The 24,776-nt window shown below is 36.0% G+C and overlaps 1 protein-coding gene across 1 annotated transcript in view; it reads right to left on the bottom strand.

Moving 5' to 3' along the window:
* The window catches only part of Ush2a (usherin), a 746,720-nt gene that overhangs the window by 214,559 nt on the left and 507,385 nt on the right, over positions 1-24,776 (bottom strand). The window contains exons 40-43 of the mRNA XM_047521110.1: positions 23,695-24,323; positions 14,190-14,524; positions 13,144-13,266; positions 4,304-4,467 (exon numbers count right to left, since the gene is read on the bottom strand). Of these exons, the coding sequence (XP_047377066.1) occupies positions 4,304-4,467; positions 13,144-13,266; positions 14,190-14,524; positions 23,695-24,323 (1,251 nt within the window). The remainder of the gene's footprint in view (positions 1-4,303; positions 4,468-13,143; positions 13,267-14,189; positions 14,525-23,694; positions 24,324-24,776) is intronic.

Raw genomic sequence — 24,776 nt, 5'->3', positions numbered from 1 at the left:
AGCACTGATTGGGCCATTAGATGATTATTATAAGAGGACCACATCAGTAGAGGATAAGGAAAGAAGGCTGGAGTCCAACAGGTGCACAGGGGAAAGAAGGCAAAAGTGTACAAAGGTATATGGTCTATTTGCTTTGCCAACTGGAGTCATGGAAAAGGATGCTGGGGAACGGGGTGAGCCAACAAAGGTAATTGCTCTTTAGAAGAGGTGAGATTTGGGATTACTGGCATGCATTGTCATGAGACAAATTTAGACCAAGTCAGAAATTCTTCCAATTATAAAATCTAATGGTATCTGATTAAGGAAGATGCTTTTCTGTGGTTTTAAATTCTCGATTACTGGTGACACCTTCATACTTTATAAAATTTCCAGAGCATTCACTGAGATATTATGAGGAATCAAAATCATTAATCTTTGCTTTCCCAGTACTCAAGAAAAAAACAGGGATAAATAAATGTGGAAGGAAAGGAAGAAGGAAGAGAGGGAGAAAGGCAGAACAGTAAGAAAGGAAAGAAGAAAAAGAGAAAAAGAGCAAGACAAGGAATATATGAGACAAGATATGATCATCCAAAATTTAGGATGAGTTGTTGGTGACTTGGCTATTTTTTCGTTTCCTTTCTTTGAATACTCTTATGGTTTAGATGAAGATGTCCTTCCAAAGCTCAAGTGTGAAATAATGCAAGAAGTTTTAGAGATGAAATGATTGAATTATGAGAGTTGTTACCTAATCAGTGAATGAATCCCCTGATGCAGGGTAACTGGGTGGTAACTATAGGCAGGTACCATCTGACTGTAGCAAGTAGGTCACTGGGGGCCTGCCTTTGGGGTTGATATTTTGCCCCTGGTGAACCGAGCTCTCTCTCTGCTTCCTGGCTGTCATGTCCTGAGCTGCTTTCCTCTGTCACACCCTTCCACCATGATGTCCTGCCTGACTTCAGGCCCAAAGCTATGAAGTCAGTCACCTACGACTTCACACCTCCGAAACCATGAGCTGCAAGCAAAATTTTCCTTCTCTAAGTTGTTCATCTTAGGTTTTTCGTCATAGTGACACAAAGTTGAATAAAACAAGTACTTTCGTCTTTCGCTATCTCCAGTGTTTTTGGACTCTTCCCATCTTGTTAATGAATTGACCTCAGAGAAAAACTGCTCTCTACCGCAGTCCCTTCTGTGGGCATTTTCTTATTTGTCTTTTGTTTTAGAGTGAGCAGTCTAAATGGGAAGGATCTCACTAAATCATTCTTGATATCGTGCTAATAACTGTTAAGGCTAAATGCATGAGAAATGTCAGGGGATTTGATACCTGCACCTTAAGTTTGAGTTTGGGAACTGCTACTTACTAACGATTATTCTGGTTAAGTTACTAAGTGTCAGCTTCTATCTCAAAAGGCTTTTCTGAAATTTGAATGAGCAATTTAAGTGAAAGCAAATGTGTATTTCTTCTTGAAAAATGTGATAGTTTTTTCTACCACAAATATATATTAAGTATATTTTATTTAGGCCAAAACATTTTGTTTCATTCTATGAAGAAGGAATAAAAGACTCACATCTATATTGGGGCCAGGAAGATGGGGCCTGAGCCAAATGGTGAGGGTGTCACCTGACAAAAGGGGCAGCCTCTGTCCAGTTCTAGCTGGTTTCCTTTAAGAAATGTGGGGATTGTTTCATCCAATCATTTGATTTTTCAAGTGTATCCCCAAATCATTATCTTTATGTGAAGTCGACTGATTCTTAAATGGTGGTAAAATACTACTTTTTCAAATACTGTAAGCAAAATATACATGGAAAATGGAGGAAAGAAATATGGTCAGTGTTGTGCTGCCCATAAAAAATGAATTGAATAAAAGGTTGCTTTTACCTCACATCACATATGTGATGCTGTTATTTAAAACTGGCTCTTCTAAAACCTTCTAGAACTTATCCCTATCACTCTGTCATTGGTAAAAATTTACCAGAAACATTTTGTTACCAAAATGAGATGTACATGTGGGGGGTCAGAGTAAAGGAAATATATGTTTTTAAAAGTACATTTTATGATTTTTTGAAAGACAATTTTTTTAAGTAAATATAAATTTATTCCTATGATTTTCTACTGCAAGGTATGTTCAATCTGTAGTTTTGCCCTGTTCAGCATTGTAGGCTACGTGCCATTATCTTTCTACCAATCAAGAAACAATTTAAAATTAAAGTTGCAAAAACTCGATGACCCTTTCATAGAGGAGTGACTAGTTAATTTACTTAAGATAGCAGGTTGCACAAAGGAAGACGAAGATAATGCAACACGCTTTCACAGAGCTGACCCTCTTCTGAGAGTTAACCTTTGTGCTCACAAATAGTTATCTAAAAAATTTCTAAGGTATGAATGGAAATAACAGCAGATTGCATTACCTACATCCCGAAGGTCAGAGGTTCAGATTACTAAGGTAATGAAACTTCAGCGAGCTGCTTCAGATCTATTAGGTTTGTCAGTTTTTATAAGCACACTTACTTCAGGCATGCAATTATAACCTAAAGGACCTATATTGGTGAAAATTCAGCAGCCGGATCTTCACCGAGGTATTCAAATGTCAGGTGAAGGGGGAGAGCCTACCTTTATGAGCAGGCTTTTCAGATGAATCAGTTGGTGAGGGAGAGCAGAGAGGAAGAGGGAGATGAGCAAAAATAAACATAAAAATGCACCTCCAGTAAAAACTTTGTATTTGTCCCAGGGGCATTTCAGAGAGTAATTGTAAGATTAATTAACAGATTCTTCTATTAAAATGGTATAAAAGATGCCATCATATCATTTTAAACCCTTAACCTTATAAAAACCATAGAGTTAGGGTGTGTGTTTTGTTTTTGTAAAAGTGGATCATTTGGTGGCAACATAGATCAGGATAACCAGTACTATTATAGCTTGGATCTGGACTGTCTGCTCAAAGTCCGTGTGTTGAAGGCTTGATGACCATCCACTAGTGGAACCTACAGGAGGTGGGACCTAGTGAAAGGAAGTTAAGTCAACTGGGCCATATTCTTGAGGGGAATATCAGGACCCTGGTCCTTTCCTGTCTCTTGCTTTGCCTTCTGGCTGCCATGAGGAACACAACTTCCTTTGCCATGTGCTCCTCACCACAGGACCAAAAGCAACAGGGCCAACTGACTACGTACTGAAACCTCTGAAACCATAAGTCAAAATAAATCTTTACTTATAGATTGATTTATCTCAGGTATTTTATCACAGCAACAGAAAGCTGACTAATATAAGTGCTCATTTCACTTTGCAATTAATAATACCAAATACTGGTTTTAACTCACAATTAATATCACATAAACCTGAACACTGAAACCAGTTAACTCAATATTCTAAATGAAGCATTTCTCTTTTTAGGTTGTAACAAAATTCAAGGATAGATCAAAATTACATGGTTAATATTATCCAATCAGTGGCAACTTTATATCTTTTTATATAATAATAGATGTTACCCTAGTGGGCATAGTTTTCTTTCATAAACAAATATTTTAATTGAGCTTTATAAATAAAATATTTCTCAACATTTGGTAATATTCTCACAAGGTTTGATCCCACTATTTGACAAATCTTATATTACATCCATAAGAATGAGTACAATATATATTTCCATAGAAGATTCAGGATTATTAGAAACTATTTTTCCTGATTATCATAATAGATCACCATACATTAATAGATCAGATGTTAGACGCTACTCCACTGACCAAGGAGCTTAGAAATTTTAGTTATTGTTATTTCCAGAGTTACAGGAACAAACAGATTAGCTCTCTCTTTGAGCTCTTCCAAACACCTGTAAAGAAGTGTCTTGATCAAGGCAAATGTCAGACCCTACATTATTGAAATAAGACCAGGGAAGATGTCCAGGCTTTGTTTCTTGAATTAAGCAGAGATTCTGTCCACAATCAGCACTGAAGATGATGCACTCAGAGAAATATGGCACATGTTTGCTATCCAATCAAATGGTTCATGCTAATGAGTAACACATTTCAAGATGTGGGGACTAACTCTCGGTATAAAAGTACATAGCGCAACATTGGACCAAGTTATTGCAAAGACATTTATATCACACTACCACTATCTGTCATGTTTCTATGGTGACAAAAACTATATTCCCCAGCCAAAGGGAATATAGAAGGGTAAGCAGGTCCAAGAAGAGTGAAGAAGTAGGGAGGTACCTCTTAAGAAGAACAGCACAGGGACCTGGTCTTTTTAGTTTTTATTTTTTAATGTGTCCATTCTTAATTCCTTTGGGTACTAATACATGAAGGGGAAATAGAGAATGAGGAGCTTACTTACTTGGTTTAGCCCATCTCACATCAATGGCCGTGTGGTTGAGAACATTTATGGTGAGGTTCGCTCCTCTCTCTGGAAGGCCACCTAATGTTGTCACAGTCACTTCTTGGCTTGGAGTAAAACCCACACTGTTGTGCACACAGAGCTTATACCCATAGGTTGTAAACCTAAAGGTTGTTTTGTTAAGGAAAAAAAAAAAAATACAGAAGTTTTTATTTTACCGAAAACAAAACACATAATTTCCCTTTCCTTCATAAAATATAGGGTTTCCTTTTTGCTGTCCATAAAATGTTCAGGTTTCCTTTTTCACCTAGAAAATACATTATTTACTTTTTCCTCCTTACATAAAACATATCATTATTTTTGTAATTCTCCAATCTTACCCAGGTGATGGGGAAATATTTTGTTAGGAATGCTAAGCAAAGGCCACTCTTAAAAAAATGTGATTTATTGTTTTCACATTCTTATTGTTTTCAGAAGTGGAAAGCATTACAGCTCAATTCAACATGCAATTATGAATCTGGCGACCTGCCAGCTTTCTATCTGAATTTGATCCAGAGAGTTTCATGCTCTTCTTTTGGGAAACACATCCATTTTCAAATATCAGCCTCCTCATCACCATTTTCTTCCTATACTTCCATTTTTTTTCCCCATAATCTCATTGGCAGACAGATAAACCCCTAAATGAAATCCTAACTGTGACCGAAGTATACAACACTCTCCTGCTGAGAGTTTTGCTACCGTGAGCTGTGTTCGGCAGTAATATGAGCTTGGGTCACTACAGTGAAAACTGAATATTACTTTGCAGAAGGAGAAAACTGGACACGGTGATGTGGTTCAAGGAGGACTTTCCAAGGCATATCTTAAATCAATGATAGAGTAAAGCCACCAATTTTTCTAACCAGGATGCTATACTGCCAGGATGATGATGATGATGGTGATGATGATGATGATGATAATGGTGATGACAAAGTAAAAATCAGGTCTGTCCATACCTACATGTCATATTACTGGGACTTGACCTTTGAGTTATCTTTCTAGCAGAGGGGATTGAGTTTTTGCTTGTGTATCCAAACAGTCCAGCCAAATTTCCTTTGCAACCACCAGTATGAAGATGAAGGTTTAAGAGGGTGGCAGGTCTGTGACAATGGGAGGAACTGAAACTAATGCGGCACACATGGGAATTGAACTGGTGACCTTGGCTTCATTAGCTCTCTCCCTGGGCAAAATACTTTTATATTTTATTCCATAAAATGGCTTAAAAGAAATTTAGCTAGAGGCCGGATGCCTAAATACACTTACAATATTTGCATTTTTCTTCTGTCTTTGCTATTACACAATTAACACTTTTTATGACTTCCTCATTTCTAGTATTAGAGCCTTTCCACTCTCCGTTATTTTATTTCATTTAGAAATCAGCAGACATTGCACATGATGCCATGCATTTGTCTATTCAAATTTCACTTGTGAAGTTAAAGTTTTAAGGAAATATGATCTCATACACTCTTAAATGAAATATAGTACATTGTTTTCATTACATCTGAAACCTAATTTTTACTTGGTAATGATATATACCTGTGACCTGTCTACATATATATATATTGATTCATATTTCACCACTTCATTTCAAGAAAGAATGTGTTAGTTGACTTGAAGTGGTTTTTCCATGCACCATATATATATATATATATATATGCTTTTTAAGTGGACTGAGGTGTTGATTTTTGCTATCAAATGGGATACGCCATTTAATTACTAATAAAATAATTTTTGAAAGAATGATACTAGATCATTGCCATCATATATTCATGTCAAAACTTATACATTTCAGTTAATGTTTTCCCTAAATACTAATGTGTTCACTAGGTATGTATTGAAGAATTTCTAACCCTGTGGGATCTGTGCTTTTTGAAATCTTCATATACTTATTGACTCTATAATAAAGTCAGTCAAATCAATTATTTGTAGGCCAATTTAGGAATATATGAGTATGATAATTCAGACCATCCTCCAGAACTCCCTCTACCACAGTGAATGCTAAACATTTTTGTGCTGTAGATATTACTATGGTATTTTCCTAGTAAAAGATAATATTTATTAAAATCTGATTTATGGGACAACACTCATTCATGGTTTGGTTGTAATTACTCGAATGAGTACACTAAATTTTGCTGAGATGATGCAGTTTTTAATCTGTTTATTTACTGAACAGATAATTTTATAAATGGATGGATAAACATTTCATAGTTGCTAAATTAAATAGTTACTCATATTTTCACAGTTACTCATAAATTTCAGGTCATATATAATTTGGTAAGTTAGTGACATAAAATTTACCTCTCTAATAGAGAAGTAATCTCTAGTAAAACATACAAAGTTCTTCTTTGAAAATAATATTGAAAACAGATTATATTGCTTTTCCATGTTTGAAAAACCATCCCTTCATTCATTCATTTGTTCAAACAATATTTACTGAATACTAATAATGTGCCAGATGATACCTGTTGTCCACCTGAAGTGACAATACAAATATATTTTCACAGAAACATGTTTATAAATGAGAACATCTAAAATACTTATTGACTTACATCTTTTTTCATGGAACACACATCAGATGGATCACCGAGTTTAACCTTACCTATTCAGGGAAGTCTTAACAGAGGATGTGACATTTGGGCTAGGTTTTGATGACAAAGAAGACATTAGTCCAGTTAAAGGTGTTATTCCAGGGTAAAATAATTAAGGTTTATATCTAGAAAGGAAGGGTCCGATGTGTTTGGAACAGTGCTGCTGCGGAATGCCTCTGGTTATTTTCATCAGAATTAAAAATGTGTCAACTTTATTGATGTACTAACAGAATTCATGTGTCAATGTTGTCACCAATATAAATCATGCTTCTGAAAATGCAGGCTATTCAGTTGCCTCTTCCACTAACTTCTTCATATCTGCTACAACTCAAAGTATGCCTGAGTTCAATCTTCTCAAGACAAGGACTTGAGAAACCTTGTATTACAGTGTTCTTTACCCTCGCATTCTTTGTGGGAACTAATAAGTAAGCAAACCAACGATAACCCAACATTCTTTCCATTGCTTAAATCGGCAGTTAAAAACTTCCATTGATGTCAACTATGTGGTTTTTAAACCTCTTATTTGTTGATTTTAAAAATGTTACTGCAAATTTTTCTGCTTTGGGATGGAAGAGCAATGTTTATCACATTAGAAAATTTTGATAAAATACTTTTTAGATGGTGAGTGAAAGTTGCCACTATTGTTTCTGTAGCTATCTATACCTATGCTACCAGATTGTCAGAGCTAAAATAATTTTGTTGCAATTTCTGCCTTTGTTCTACCATGTCATCAACATAGAAAAGAAACACAAAGACTCAAGGCAGGAAAAATCCTATGACAAAATGCATCCTTTCAGATTTAAAGGCTCATTTTTCATGAGGTAGCATTTCATATGAAGACACTTTTAGGAAAGGACAGTATGAGGAAAATTGAGAGCAGTGAAAAACATCCCAGTGGAGAAAGGACTGCAATTCTACCAATTTAATGTGAATGTGAAATAGATACATCCTGGTTCATTTTGACTTAAGTGCACTGCTATGAGATGGCACACCAGAGTTGACAGAAGTTGGATGTTGTTCCTAAACACAACTGTTCTTTATGGTTTGATGTGGAGGAAGAAACTAAAAGGGTCAACTTCATCTTGGTAGTCATGGGAGAAGACTTTTCCTCCATTTACTTTCCCTAAGTGCAAGGCTAACTTCTTAATAGTGCCAAATGGAATGTATTTATATTATAGGAATGCATGTCATGGAACTGTCCCAGTCTCTTCATTTAAGCAAAGTAGAAAAATGTCATTTGTGTATACTTATCCCATTATACAGGGGCAGAACAAAAGCTATATTCTTCTGAATATTTTCTCCCACAGAAACTCTATCCTCTTTAAGGATTTGAAAATTTTTCATTTTAGTAAGCTAAAATAGTATGTTAGAATCTACATTAATGTGGCTTAAACTTGCTTAAATATATGGTAAGTCATATATTTAACTCAAGCATTTGAATCTAAAAAACAAGCCTAATCTTTCTCTGCAAATAAGATGAAAATGTGCTAATTTTGAATGCTTTCATGTAAAGATAAGACAATCAGCAGGTTCTTGAGGGATCACATGGAAGTCTCTATTAAAACTGTTACTACAAAAGAAATACTCGGAGGAATTTATAAATAACTGGAATGAACACAGGTTGGAGCACACCTCCTTTCACAAACTTAATGACAGCTAGGTTATGGTTATCAGCAAGTCATATGTTCCCTGAAATAGAAAAAAAAATCTATTATTTCTCATGTTCTGTTCTTCCTTCTTTAAATCCAGAGCAAAAAAGGAGGATATGGTGCACTGTGTTTTCTGCAGTTTTTTCTGCTCACTGAGGAACCAAGGCAGCATTAGGTGCTGAAGACTGCAAGGGGAGATTGACGCTTAAAATGAAGGAGGTCGCTGCCCTCTTGTTAAACCCAGCCTGACTTGCATCCGCAGCATCACATAATAACAGCACGTACGCCAGATTTTCCTAGTGATGAAAGTGTCAGCAAATCCAAAGTTATGGTTCCCCCAACAACCATAACTTGGCCACTTGGCACAGAATTATTTAGGAAGAAAAGTTTGAAACTGACAAGGAGTATAAACCTGCCGTCTCACTGAGTCTGTCCCTATCTACACAGCAGAGCACCATTCAACAATGAGGCCGCTGCCTGCGCAATTCAGACAAGAATTGCCCCTTAAGAACAATAAGTATTTTTGTTTGAAATAATTATCTGGATAATTGGTTCAATATTCTGTTTTTTATAGGTAGATATAAAAGGGGGAAAAAACTATTAGAATGACTGGAATTTCAGGATATCCTACATTAAGTTGGTGTGTTTTTCTATGTAGTATAAACACATAATTAACTAAATAGACCACTTGAACAGGAAAATTGACTTCAACTTATACTTACTTTCACAAATATATTAATAAAGGAATGCTCAGTAAATCTTAAGTTAATTTTTCAGAAAAACTGCCATTTAGAACTTAATTCTATTAGTAGCTCTGATAATAAACAGTCGAGATGGGAAGAAAGACTTCAATGTTCCCTTTATTTATGTAGCTGTCTGTTATGAAGTAAGTGGGGAATGGTGGAATCTGGGGAGAAGAGGAAATTGTCTATTCCTCCTAAAAATTGTAGAAGTCAAAAACATAAAAGCATACACAGTCAAGTGGATAAACTAGCAAGATTAATACAGTTGCCACTCTATATCTCAGAGTTCCACACCCTCAGATTTAACCAGCCATGGATGGAAAATACTTGAAAAAAATTTTTTTTCCAGTATAAGCATTGAACCCAGAACCTCCCTCATGCCTATTAGGCAAGTGCTGTACCACTGAGCTATACCTCCAATTCTTGGCAGGAAAATATTTGAAAAAAAATAATTGCATCCATTACTGAACATTTACGGACTATTTTTCTTGGTGTTGTCCCCTAAACAACATGGCATAACAACTATTTACATAATATTTACATTGTACTAGGTATTATAAATCACCTAGAGAGGATTTAAAATATATGGAAGGATGTAGGTAGGTTACATGCAAATTCGATATGATTTCATACAAGGGACTTCAGCATTTGTGGATTTGTGTTTCATGGAGAGGTCCAGGAAATAATCCCCTGGGAATACCAAGAGACAACTGTGCAGGTCAAAGGGAAGAACCATAAAGGAGCTGTAACACAAGTGTGTAGCAACACCAAAGGACTGCTCAGCTCTGCCCCCTCTGCCCTTGGAGACTGCAGTCAGCTGACCAGTAGGTCTGGTGATCCTTGCTGTTGTAAGGGTGGCAATTGTAGCATCTGACCAAATAAGATGGATTCCTTTAAACAGTAAAACAGCGAACTCACTTCCAGTTTTCTCTCAGATTTGTGAAACATCCCACTTGTCCAGTTTAAAGAAACCCTGAGCATTTTGGGAAGGCTAGGGAAAAAAAAAAAGAAAGAAAAGAAAAAAAAAGAAGGAAAGAAAAAGTGAGGAGTTCTCACAATATGAAGACTCATGCCAAATATATATATATATATATATTTTTTTTTTTTTTTTTTTTTTTTTTGGTACGGGGGATTGGATTGAAATCAGGGACACTCGACCACTGAGTCACATCTCCAGTCCTATTTTGTATTTTTTTTTAGAGACAGGGTCTCACTGAGTTGCTTACTGCCTCACTTTTATTGAGGTTGGCTTTGAACTTATGATCCTCCTGTCTCAGCCTCCTGAGCCACTGGAATTACAGGTGTGAGCCACTGGAATTACAGGCGTGTGCCACCATGCCCAGATCAAAACAAATATTTTCACATAGGTACTTTTCCTCCTTTCAGAATACCACAAAAGCAACATTTCTTAACTCTCTATTAGAGAACAATTTCAAACAACTCTCATTTCCTTCAAGTATTACAGAGTAACAAATGGTGACTTTTCAGCACGTAAGTTATGAGCCCAGTCTCATGCCACTTATTTTGAATAGGAGAAAATGCATAGTTGTTTTACTATAAGCTGTTTACAAGGGATGCAGCAATTTTTTGAATAAAAATAAAAAATAAAACTTTGTTAGTCTTAACAAGAAAACAAAACAAAACAACACTTGATAGTATTATGAGGCTACTCAAAATATCCCCTAAGCACCTTTGTGTTATATACACTTCCATTTTAGAAGTATTTGTCATGAGCATGCTTATTTCAACTTACACTTCAATTTATTTGTGTGAACTTTTTTCTCATAAATTTTAGATTTATACTTCTCATTAAGAGTCCTTAGAGGAATCACTAAAATTTCACAACTAGGATTCTGGTCTAGGTTCTAATTCTCTAAGAAACTATAGTTTCTTCTATGAAGAAGCAAAATTAACTTTGTGGGATTTATTCTGTGTTTCTGCTGAATATCTCAAGGTTTAAACTCAGATTCAGTAATGTTAGGTTCCCTTTATTTTGGAAACTGTTACCTTTAAGGGACTTCAGAGTTCTTAGATCTTAGGAAGCTACTTTTTCTAAATGATTTTTCTAGGTGGAATTGGTGACTCAGTAGTTAACTATGCCATGGCAATTAACATGTAAATTACAGTCCCTGGGGGTGGAAGGAGGGCTCTCTCCAGTCATAGTCTGAGATCTGGGAAGACAATGGCTATGCTGGTTTCATCTTTTGTTACTTATCACTGTGGCTCAGTATATAGCAAGCAACAATAAATCACTGAATAAATGAATTCCTTCAACTGAAGCAATAATTCCATAGATTAAGTCAATAACAGATCAAAAATAGTGGAGAATATTATAATGTCCATGAAAATTTAGGTTGAATAAAAAGGATCCAGTAATTGACCATTTCTTATTTACAAAGGTGGTAACTTCATATGGTTCATTCTGTTGCTTGGTTAGATACATGCTGCCTCTCTCCAAAGAATCTTAGAGCATCTATTATGTTTTCCCACAATTCCTTAAGATGGATAGCGAAAGTTTCCTGAGTTTTGCCCATTCCCCCAAAGAGAATAACAAACACTACTGTTCATATTCCTAAGGCAGTAAGGAATCAAAACACATCATCCCTTGATCAAGTTAACATAACCTTTCATTTAACACATGTTTAGATGTCTACTAGGTGCCAGGCACTGTGGGAGGGGTTGAGGATAGAGAAGACTATCTTTTGGCTGATGTCACGGTGTAACATGGTATCCAGACAAGCAGCCACGCTGGCATATTATAACAATGACAGTGGTATGTTAGGGGACATGCTACGGAAATGCCCAAAAGTGAAGCCAACTCCAACCAGCAAGTAATGGGCAGGGAAACTTTCTGGAGCAAGAAACTTTTAGGCCAAGACTTGAAGGATGATTTCACTGGGCAATAGGAACATTTCGCACTGGGGAGAAGCTGAGTGAGTTAGTGGTACCCACTGGAGTCCCTGGATATAACACAGATGTGGCTGGGACACAAAGGCCTTGGTAAGGAAGGAGTGGGAGGAGAGGCTGGACCCAGTTCAGAACATAGCTACTCAGTGTGGGTCCAGATAAATCACTAACCTGACCAAAATTACTGAGAAGTATGACTGACAGGTTTTCACAAAGTAATGTTCATGCATGTTGTGATCTGATTATAGTGCTTAGACCCAACAATTTAGAAGTCATTTAATCCACCAACACCTCATTTTAAGGGTAACAAAAGTAAAACTCAGAGGAGTTAAGTGATTTGCTTGAGGTCACTAAGCTAGTTCTCCAGCACAGAATGAAACAGAAACTTCAGATTTCCCAGCTCTACCAGGTAGAACTCTTCTCTGATATCACCTGTTTGTCCATTTCTTAACTTCTTTGAACTCTGGATTAAATTCTTTCAGGTCTCAATCTTATTCACTAAATAAATTCTTGTGAACTGAATCAATGACCAATCGATTATAACCAATTACTTCTCAGAAACAGCAAGCATCTAACAATTGTCCACTAATTTAGAGTTTTATATATATATTCCATATTTCCAAATTTCTCTGTTAAGTTTCACATCTCAATAGAGTTGTGACAAAGGCAATAGGTTAAGGCTCAAACGTCTACAAATTTGACTTCAAAGGCTTATTTTAAGCATGCCGCTAAGATGGCAAACATTAAACCTGCTGACTGCTGCGGTTCGATGATTAATGCCACAGATAATAACCAAACATATTCCATTGCACAACTGATAATGTGCTCACACAATGAAGACACTAAGATACTTTGAACTATTCAACATGCCCAAAACTAAATGCCAGCATTTGTTTTTATAGTTTTTGTAATCTCACCTGCTAAGACCCTTATCTTCATAAAACCACTGAGTTCCTGAATAAATATTGTGCCACAGATTTAAATCTTCTGGGGGATTTGATGCAAGTGGTTGCTGAATTTTACGTCTCAGAAGCTCATATCTAAAGCAAAAGACAAGCAGGAACATCAGGATTATCTCAACTAATGTTATTACCAAAAATTCAGGTTGTTTCATGGTATGTGTGTGTGATGCATGCATGCAAACATAAAGAATAACATCTTAAGTTTACCATTAAACAGACATTTTTTTCTGGCTCTATCACATATTCATTTAATTTGAAACAATCAGCTACATTCACATTGTATGATTATCAGCAAGAATGATAATCTTTTAGATTTTTGTTGGTTTCACAGAAAGTAGAAATACACAAAGCTTACCAAGTTAATGATTTCCTAAAACTTCAACCATCAATACTTTATAAACAATGCTACTATTATTAACTGTATTCTTGGCCAAGAATCAAGTTCAGGTTACTACAAAGCCATTTTAGAATCACAACTCTTTCCTTTCATCTTATCTATATCCCTGACCACACATTTTACAAGTTTTCTGATAATAATAAAGTGCCAAAGAATTATAGCCTTAGCTTTAGAATTCTGAGACATGTTTCTGCAACTGTGTTACATAAAATATGTATCAGGGTTGCCCAACTTAGAATAAAAATACACTTGAAAATCAAGAGGAGGATTATGAAGAGAATCCTTATAAAATAGGAATTAGCTCTATGTTCAGCTGTTAAGTAAAAACTTCTTAGCTGGGTGCAGTGGTGCATGCCTGTAATACCAGCGACTTGGGAAGCTAAGGCAGGAGAACCACAAGTTCTAGACCAGCCTTAGCAACTTAGCAAGACCCTGTCTCAAAAAATAAAAAGGGTTGGGGATGTGACTCAGTGGTTAAGTGTCCCTGGGTTAAATCCCCCGTACCCTCCCCACCCCCGCCAAAAAAAAATAAACCAAAAAAGTTAAAGCTTTTCTCCCTATTTTTTGGAAAGGTAACACCATGCAAAAATCCACAATCTCTTACCTCAAGTCAGGTCCATTTGGCTTGGTAGGTGGCTGCCAAGAAATTCCAACATAAGATTCACTTAGTGGAATCACAGACAAGGGACCCACTTCCTGAGGTAGGGTGGGGTGTGTGGTAACGTAGGTAGGTAAACTCTCTGTGCACCCTCCTAGGTACCCGTTACCCCCTGAGCAAGCAACAATGGTGACAGAATAATTAGTGAAGGGAATCAGATGAGTAATTAATTGACTTAACACTGAAGCGGTCACATTGGTTACTGTGATGTGTGGGTTGGGCATGCGGATCTCGTAGCTAAGTATGTCTCCGTTCTGGATGAGCGGAGGTTTCCAAGTGACCTGAAATAGAAGATAAACTTAGAATCAGTGTGACAACACAGGAACAGAGCAACTGAAGTTCACAAGGCCTAGGATTTTGCTTTGCCTGTTTTCAGTGAAGTCGCTTTCCGCGTGACTGTTTTCTACTTAGCCTTTGCAGTAGGCAGTAATGAAGGGTTGGGGAACAATTAGCAGTACACCAGGAAGTAAATGAAATGCTGTTTCTTGATACTTTCTAGGACTGTCACACCAATACACACCTTAGTGATTCATCTCCACTATGGGTGTCCTGAAGGACACAGAGCAAACACACAGAGAAAATTCACACATCCACAGGCATCACTAGGCCAGTGGCAGGATTCGATAGTGTTCTTGTTTATAACTCAATTAAATGAAACATCAGAACCCCTTGCTTTGAAATGTTAGTGCACATGCTATGTAAGTCACTTTTTTTATGGAAGATGGGGAAAGATAAGTCATCATTTGTATTTTCTGAGGATGCACAATTGAGTTCCTGAATCTTACTTGTATGTAATTCAGCAGATAAAGCAATAACAACACTTCCGATGCTCAGGGATAGAAAATGGACAGAAAACTTTTGAAAAAGGCAATCCAAGGGTGGTCCTATTTATCTAACACATGAACTTATGCATCATAAAAAAAGAACAACATTTTATAATAGAATATTATAATGTCTAAGATTTTTTTCCCAGCTACATTTTGGGAGAGCATAATGATAACACATTCATGCTTTGGTGGAGAAACAGGATCCTAAAATCAGGTGTATGAATTAAAAATCCCTTACTATATAGTTATTTTGAAGTCATTAAAGACAGATTTCAACAGGGTGATATGTTATCTGTATTTATACCTACACACAAAATCAAAGTCAGAAAGAAATTAACTTTTAATTAAAATTAGAGTTTCTCAGTAGAAAAATGTTTCTTTCAGAAGTGGCTTGCCTATCAAAATGATTTATTTGAGTGGCTCTCATTTAATTAGATTTTTTTTTGCTCAGTTATTTTAAATTGAGAAAGGAATAAAAAACTTAAAATAGAGAAGGACTGACCAAAATTTTCTATCTTAAATCAAAGAGAATAAGTTTCCTCTGGAAAGAATATGACCTGGGATTTTCATAAGAACATTTTTGTTAACAATTGTAAAAAACAGGCTCCCCTGCCCCTCTTGATGGTTGGGAAGTTGCCTGATGATTTATTACAGCAATTCATAATTGACAAAGGACAAATGTCTCTGCAACATTTGCTACCTGACCTGAAGTCATTGTTAATCCTAAGAGCTTCTTGGAGGGTTCCAAGAAGAGATGCTGGGACAAAGGACAGTTTTAAATGTGCTCCTTTTGAGTACAGAGGATTTATCTGGGTGCAAGAAAGATCTAAGACAGGAACCCAAAGCAAGCAAAGATTAAAGAGTGACATAGAGTTCTGTTTGCTTTTGGAGGTGCAGTGCTATCTGTGGACTTGGAAAATGAGCCAAGGGCAAGCTCAGAGGGCTTCCTGGTACTTGTAACATAAAATGAAAAAAAAATGAAGTGCTACTACAGCTGAATTCAACCTGACCCAGCTGAGGAATTCACCACTTCCTTGCCTTTCAAACCACAGAGTTTTCTGAGAATTCAGATTATGGTTTGACCACTCTTGAATGAATGAAAACTTGGGAGGCAGTCTGTTAGTAGATGAATTGATTTGAAACCTAGTGTTGAGGCTGTGAAGCCTTCATAATATACAACTTGAACTGCTTTAACTGCCTTAGCAGTGTGTACTCTATGATGTCCTCACAGTGACAGTCACCCAACAAGGCGCTTCTCAGAACGTCTCCCACTCTTTAAGTGACTTATGAGTGTATTTTGGGTTTTGTTTCTTGCTTCTGGAAGGATGGTTAACTTGATCCCTGATTGCTATGTTATTTCAAATCAGAACTTTTTTATTTTTGTTTTAATTTTGGGGGGGGGGTTTGGGAATCTTCTTTTTTATTAAATTTGTTCTAATTAGTTATACATGACAGTAGAATGCATTTTATTTAGCTATTGTGGAAACAAGTAACAATAAATATTGGCAAACATGTGGGGAGAAAGGTTCACTCATACATTGCTGGTGGAACTGCAAATTGGTGCAACCACTCTGGAAAGCGCTATGGAGATTCTCCAGAAAACTGAGAATAGAACCACCATTTGACCCAGTTGCCACTCCTTTGTATATACCCAAAGGACTTAAAATCAGCATGCTATGGTGACACAGCCACAATAATGTTTATAGTAGCTCAATTCACAATAGCTAAGCTATGGAACCAACCTAGGTGCCCTTCAACAGGTGAGTGAATAAGGAAAATGTGGTACATATACACAATGGAATATTATTCATAAAGAACGATATTATGGCATTTGCTGGTAAATGGATGGAACTGGAGAATATCACGCTAAGTGAAATAAGCCAATCCACAAAAAACTATAGGCCAAATATTCTCTCTGATACTAATACACAACAAGGGGGGATGGGAATAGAAGTTCTTTGGATTAGACAAAGGGAAATGAGGGATCAGAGGGAGAATGGGAATAGGAAAGATGGTAAAATATATTGAATATAACTCTCCTATGTTCATATATGAATACATGACAGTGAAACGCCACATCATGTACAACCACAAGAATGGGAAGTTATACTCTATGTATGTATAATATATTCAAAATACATTCTACTGTCATATATAACTAAAATATTAAATTAAATATTAAAAATTTAAAAGATAAAACTTGAATAAGGTATCTACCAGCAGAGATGAAAGGACTCTTGAGATGGTCATTCTAAGGTCTAAAAAACCCTGTTTTCTCTTCCATAGATGTTTACATTCAGAAATTAACTATTTTTCTTATTTTCTAAAATGTTATATATTAAGCAAAATGTATCTTTTGGCCAGTAGTGAATTAGAAGAAACGAATCTACTTTTCCAGAATTTTTTGAAGTACTATATAAAACACTCTTTCTTCTTCTTCTTTTTGGTTTTTCCTTTTATTTATTTTTAATTGAATCATTGTAGTTATATAGAAAATTGGAATGGATTGTCATACACTCATACAGGCACACAGCATAATTTGGCCAACTTCATTCCGCAGTCTTCCTCTTTCCCTCACCTCCTCCCTTTCCATTGTTCCCCTGCTTCTACTCTACTGATTTCCCTTCCATTTTTCTCAAGATCCTCTATTCATTTCTTTTTTCTCTATATATGAGAGAAAACATTTGACCTATGACTTTTTGAACAATGTGGAAAAGGACATTATCACTATAGTCAATAGGCTAAAAGAAATGACATCCAATATGATCATCCTCCTGAAAATATCCTGAAGCCATTATTAAAAATATATGTGTCAAGATTTTTAAGAAGTCAGTTAGCTAAGTGTTGGAGCCTATTCTTTCCTAAGCTTAAGACCCCTCTCTCTAGAGTGTGTCCAAAATGTACAAGATTAAAGCTTTCAGTTTAGTTTCTCATGAACTATTTCATATCCATTTTTCACAGGAAGGATTATAAAATATTGTTGCACCCCTGAAAATTCAGACAAAACAACATGCTCTTGGAATGAATAAGCAAGAGCTGTGCTCTCTAAAATAATAATTTTACATTGAAAACCTTTAATTGAAATTGCGTTTTCCTACCAGAAATAAGATGTTTATTTCAAAGACAGCTTGCCTATCAACATGATTTATTTGAGTGGCTCTTTGTTACTTAAATTTCCATTTCTTTGTTTGGTTATTGTAAATTTTCAGAAAATAGGACAGGTAGATAGCTGATTAGTGTTTAAGGAGCCCCAACCTTTTGTCAATTCTTTCCTATACTGAAAATCAGCTCTAGGAAATAATGACACTTTCAAAATCCCCTATTATAAGCAGAAACTAAGACATGCAGGTATATTGATTGGCTTCAGGTCTGAAGAGAATAAAACACATAAACACTGCAACCAACATCCTTTCTTCTTTAATTCCATCATACTATATTTAAGAATCTTATGAATAGAAGTATTTATGAAGATTAATGTAAAAGATTGAGAATTTGTTAAGAAAAATATTCTCTGACATGTGATCCAAGCTATGCTATTAACATCTTCGGGCCTTGGTGTCCTCATGTCTAAGGTGAATAAACAATCCTTGGCCTTATGTCTATACGTAAGTTTTCATAATTCATTGTTTTTGCATTTTGTTTATTTTTGGTTGTGCTGGGGATGAACCCCAGGTCTTGTAATATGGTAGTCAAGGGCTCTATTACTACGAACCTACATCCCCAACTCAAGGTTGCATAGTAACGAGACTACTAAACCAATAGAAGATATGGAGGTACCAGAGAGAAAAAGGGTGTGGAAATATTTGACTTTATATAGCAATTCCTTTCACAACGGATTCCTGGAAAACTCATGTAGAATGAGGTGGGCAATAAATATTTGACATAAAATTAGAGTTATCCCTGAAAATGTTCTCCTTTCCATTAAAATACTAATATTAACTACGAATTTCAAATATTGTATTTGTATTTTGCAATCAGAAAAAGAATACATTATTTCTCACCTCTTCCCATTCTTTGCATTTACCCTTTCAAGGTGAGAAGATAATATATTCTTTCATACCTTTTGTATGCTCATACAAGGAAAGCAAATATACCCTCACATATGTAAGGTCTCTTTCTTCTTCATGTTTTCACAGAAAAAAAGTTTACTTCCTACCCCTTATGTGGCAACTGGACTTTCACAGAGAATAAATTATGCTCACATTTTATCATTGTTTGCTGTTATATAATATTCTTTTCATGACCAAAAACAGATTACTCAGTTCTTTTCCTACTGACATTATTTTACTACCAGAAACAATATTTGACAATGTATGCAACATATACCACTGCATTTATTTTGTACTGGATAGATTACCAAGGATTTCTATGTCAAAAGATAAATATATGTCTAATATTAATCATCATTGACTGATATTTTCCAAAGAATTCGAGAAAGATCACTTCATAACAAACAAGGAAAGCATCCATGATTTGTGCTCCCACAAAATCTTGAAATCACTAATTTTATTTTTTGCCAATTTTATTTTTTAATTTGCATTTCCCTGACTTTTGTGAAAGATAAATCTTTCTGAATATTATTGTCTATCTGTATATCCTCTTAAATTGAATCTATTAAATTATTTATATTACAAATTATAGAAAGTTCTTTGCATACTATGGGGAGATTATTAATTTGTAAATGTTATACAGATATATTTTCTCTATCTTTTGGATTTTAACATGGGGGGTTCTTATGCATTGTAAAAGAATGATTATATTATCTTCTAGCTACATATAATTATCTTTTCTTTTAAAGCAACTGAATTTCAGTTTTTCTTTAGAAAGAGATCCCTTACATTCAGAACATGAAGTTCTCTTTTATTTTCTCCCAAGTCTTCTAATTTATAACATTAATTTTAAACATTAAGTTTGTTGAAATTTAATTATTTGCTATGACAGAGTGATCTGTTTTATTTCCTTACACATGGATCGTCAGACCACTATCACTTTTAAGGCAAACCATTCATTCCCAGTGAAAGAAAATGCCTCTTTTACAATAAGTTGGATTCCCACATATACTTGTATCTCTCTCTAATTCTCTAGTCTGTTCCAATGACCATTTGGCTATTTGCCTATTTTTAAGCCAACACTATGTGGTTGTTATTCAGTAGTTTTAAAATCCATGCTGTAAAGTGAATATCATCTCACGTTTTATTTCTTCTATGATATTCTTGTAGAATATTTCCAACTAATCTTCCATTTATACTTTAAGATCACTATTCCAGTTTGAAAGAAAATGAAACAAAAACATTATTGGCATTTTGATTTGAATGATGTTAAGCTTCTGTGTTAACCTGGAAGGACCGACTGGCCACAGAATTAAGTCCTTCTTTCCAGGGAAAGGGTGTAGTCTCCACACGTTGCAGTGTGAAGAAGTAGAGAAGAGTCTAGGGCCATATTGCCTGTGTGTGAATCTCCAATTTACTCCTTGTGTAATTTTTGGCAGGCTACTTAATCTCTCATTTCTCAGTTTTCCTGTCTGGGAAATGGGGATACTGATAGAATCAGTCTGGCAAGGTTGTGCTAAGGATTCGATGAGAGCAATTCCTGGGACATAGTATGAACTCTATTATTATTTTCTTCTGTAAGATGTTTATAATGATTCTATTTATGTTTTGATTTAAGCAGATATCAAAAAATCAGTCCATCTTTAAAAACCAGTGACTAAGACTCAACTCCTTTGACTTTGGTTTGTCATCAGATCTGTAAATGAGTGACACTAAGTGTACACAGCAGAGGAAAGCGAGACCTGGATATGGTCAAAGTGACACTTGTTCTTCATGGTGCACAGCCCCAGGCTGGTGGCTTTGCCCGTCTGAGTTGAATTGAGAACCCTTCTATGAGAGAACTGAGAACAGCAGGCATGCTCTCTGTTACTCCACTTTAACTGTGAGAAGATAGGCAGGAACATCAGGGTTTAGAGGCCTGTGAGCTCACCGCAGAATGTTATCCCCTTGCCTCCCAGCTTAGTTATTTCTGCATTGTCTTTCCTATTGTCCTGCACATTGACTTTATCCTATTAAATATCTTTCTTCTCATCTGGTTTTACTTTGCATTTTTGTTAGAAGTGGCTACTGATTCTTAGAAGTGCTTTTTCTGCAGCTATTTATTTAAAAATGGGCTTTCTCCTTTAATTAGTTGATGTAAGAAGTATGTTGATACATTTGAAGCATCTTTATATTTTTGGAATCAAGTCAAATTTGTCCTGGCATATCATTCTTTTAATGTATGGCTTAATTCAACTTGCTAACATTTTTAGAAGTTTGGGGTCTGTATTCATATATGCAGTTACTCTCTAGTTTTATTGACTCATCGTTTTCAGTATTGGAAGAGTATCTTTTTACCAAGCTTATAAAATGAAATGAATTTTCTTAAGAAGTTAAAGACCAAATAAAATTGCATGTCTTTCATTTTTTTTCAGACAACACCATCTCTTTGAGATTACATAATTATTTTCCTTGTAATCAGATTTTAAGAATGTGATTTCAATCTACTCTGCTCTCCAGTTATCCTTTCTTGATATTTCGTGTCTACCTATGCCAAGTCACAACACCTTTTTTTATGCTTACTAATGATTTTACTTTGGATTTATTTTTCAGTTGACCTGAGTTTGTGTTATTTCTCTTTCTTTCCCCGTCAGACTGGATTCTTACAGAACACATGGCATAAAGATGAAAAGAAATAGGTGATCCTCTGGCCTGAATACCATTTGCTGCCTCCAAAATCTCACGTTAAAATTTAATCCCCACGGTGAGGTATTAAGAGGATGGAATCGTAAACCCACTATGATATAAAGAGGTGGACTCTACAGGAGGTGATTAAAATAAGCTAAAGCCATGAGAATAGAACCCCCATGACTGAATATTAGTGGCTCCATAAGAAGGGAGAGAGAGAAGAGACATACATATGCCTGTACAGGTCCTGTCTTTCTCCATATGATGCCCTGCACCGTCTTGGAATTCCGCCTACAAAAAGGTCATCACTAGATGTGGCCCTCTTAAAAATAACTTTATAAGAAAGTTATAGTGAGGGTACCACATCTGTATATTCCAGGACCTGCTCAGGAACTTTTAGATCCCTGATCTGGGATTATCACTACTCTGTGGGCCTCCATAGCCATGCTAATCTAAACTCCTCTAGCAATGTGACAAGCCATGTATATTGCTTCGTTCCTGGATGATATTACAAAATCAAAAGAGGGGAAAAAATAGAGAAAAGGCCAGGCAACTTGTTCCAGATACTTTTGATCATTGTTTATATATGCTGAATCAAGTAGAATCGTGCATTGAGCTATTATCCTTCTGAAAATACTTTTTTCCCATATCTGCCACAATCAGCAATGCCTAGTTATAAAATTTTTGTTAGAAAGAATCCAGAGCAATGTCCATTATGTAGCTTTGCCTTTGTGAAGGGCTATGTTTGTTATGTTGCATCCTATTGATTGGTACTGTCACCAAAGTTTCGCAAAATTCCCCCAGGATTGAAAAGAAAATTCATTTCTGGAATGATTAATAACTCTAGTTTTGTTTGTTTTTTTTTGTTTTATTTTGTTTTTGTTTTTGAGTGAAGAGCAATTCTTTAAAATTGCTGAATTCATATAATAGACATTGCATATCATGTGCTTAAAAATGGATTTCCTTTTAATGTTTAACAGCAGAATTTCATATACTCTTGATATGTCTATCAAAAAGGTTGATTGCTTTAACCACTCTTCTACTGAATCTAATAAAGACTTTTAAAACTAGCCCTTAGTTTGTAGGTTAAATTAAATTTCTTCAGCAATTTGCACTATTTAGCATCACCTAGTGTTTGCCTTTGGTGGGGGAGAGGGAACACACAACAGAGATCCAAGCAATAATTCCAACAGATGAACTTTGCTGTTATGCAAATGTCCTTTGTTTTGTGCTCTGGTGAGCAAGCTACTGTACCAATGCTTTTGGCAGTGGTACAAGACTGAATCCATGGAAGCATGTGTGTATTTACACAAAAGAGGCTTCTAAGCTACAAAACTCCCTCCTGTTTGGTTACACTAATTTCCCTTGAATGAAGTTTGTATGCCAGCCAAAACAATGGTAGTTATCCTGTCCTCTAGAGTTCATTCCCAAAAGAACGAGGTGAATAATTGAACGCTTTCTAGATACCCCAGGAATATGCTATTTTTTATTTCTTTCCCTATTATTTTGATTCTTTGCTCTTTAAAAAATATCAGAATATTGGTAATTGGAACTTTTGTTAATATGTTAATCGGTGTCTCTGTATTTTCCCATCTCTTCTCATTTTCTGATCTATTTAAATCTGACGTGGTGGTTAAGCTAAGCATCCCATTGTGGCATTCAAAGTATTTCAGGTGTGCGAGGCAAATGGAAGCATCTCAACAATATAATTAAGGGGATACAGGGAGAAATGAAAAACTGACATCAAATTCGAGATAGTTTGGGCCAAAGGCCAAAACCCAGTTTCTCCAGTGAATGCCTAAAACAACAAATGCATTTGTTTTGTCAGTAGATGGCTCTGTTCAACACGGAGTCAATCCAGGGTAAATTCCTAAGTCTGCAGAGGAGACGGAACACTCAGTAGCTTACCTTGGCTGCATCAGGTCCTAGCACCTGCACCATAGGTGGTTGGACCCCAGCAGGTCGTGAGGGCCTCGTGGTAACTTCCACCCAAGCACTGCTGTTTGTGCCTCCATTAAGAGTACTCATTAGTATCCGGTATTCATATCTTGACCAAGGGCTAAGAGCAGGAGTCTTGTCAATAAACCTCATGGGATGACTCCTTGGGAGAGTCACCAGGGTAGTAACTTCTTCCTTCCCTTTGCCTCTTCTCTCAATTGTGAAGTTCTCCACCACGCCATTGGGGTTGGTGGGGAGTTGCCAAGATATAATTACAGAAGTTGGAGTGTCAGAGAACAGCTCTGGACTTGGGATACCTTCTGGTGCCCCTGGGAGTGTCCATACAGTCTGGGACTCTGGTGACAGTGAGCATCCTTTAGAAGTACAAGCTTCTACCTGAAACTTATAGGGGGTATATGGGTGTAAATGGACCACTGTGTAATTTGTGGCACTTCCAGAAGTTCTCAAGTAGAGATGGCCATGTTGGTAAATGTTATAGTGGGTGATGACTCCATTGCACCTTAGAGGATGTTCCCAGGTGACCAACATCATTCTTGACTTCACATCCAGAAGAATGGGAGGGTCTATAGGTCCAGGTTCTATAAAGCAGAATAAAATCCAAGATGTGATATCTCTTGGAAACTCACCACAGCTCCTCAAAATAAAGCTAAATGAGTGATAACTTTCCTAGAAGGATTTGAAAATGAAAATTTCATAAAGACCAATAAGTAAACAAATAAATGCCACAAAGACAAGCACCACAGCTGCCTTGCTCGTTAATGTGCGTGAAATACTTGTTGCATATTATTGAACTAAAATTGTCATTTTCCTTCCTAAGAGAGCTCTATCAAAATCACTTCTTTTTATTAAAGCTAATGATGAAAAATACGAGGATTTTTTCAAATTAAGGCACAAGAAGACAAATACATAAGAAGGCAGTTGTAACCAAAGTTGTAGCTTCTACCACATTTTTTCCCTAGCACCCCAGTAACTAATTATAATCAATAACACTATCATAACAAACCTGCATATTTTATAACCCAGTAAAATCC

The sequence above is a fragment of the Sciurus carolinensis genome, chromosome 12 (assembly GCF_902686445.1).
Source record: "Sciurus carolinensis chromosome 12, mSciCar1.2, whole genome shotgun sequence".
In the NCBI taxonomy this organism is placed as follows: domain Eukaryota; kingdom Metazoa; phylum Chordata; class Mammalia; order Rodentia; family Sciuridae; genus Sciurus; species Sciurus carolinensis.
This window is presented reverse-complemented; position numbering and strand designations above follow the sequence as displayed.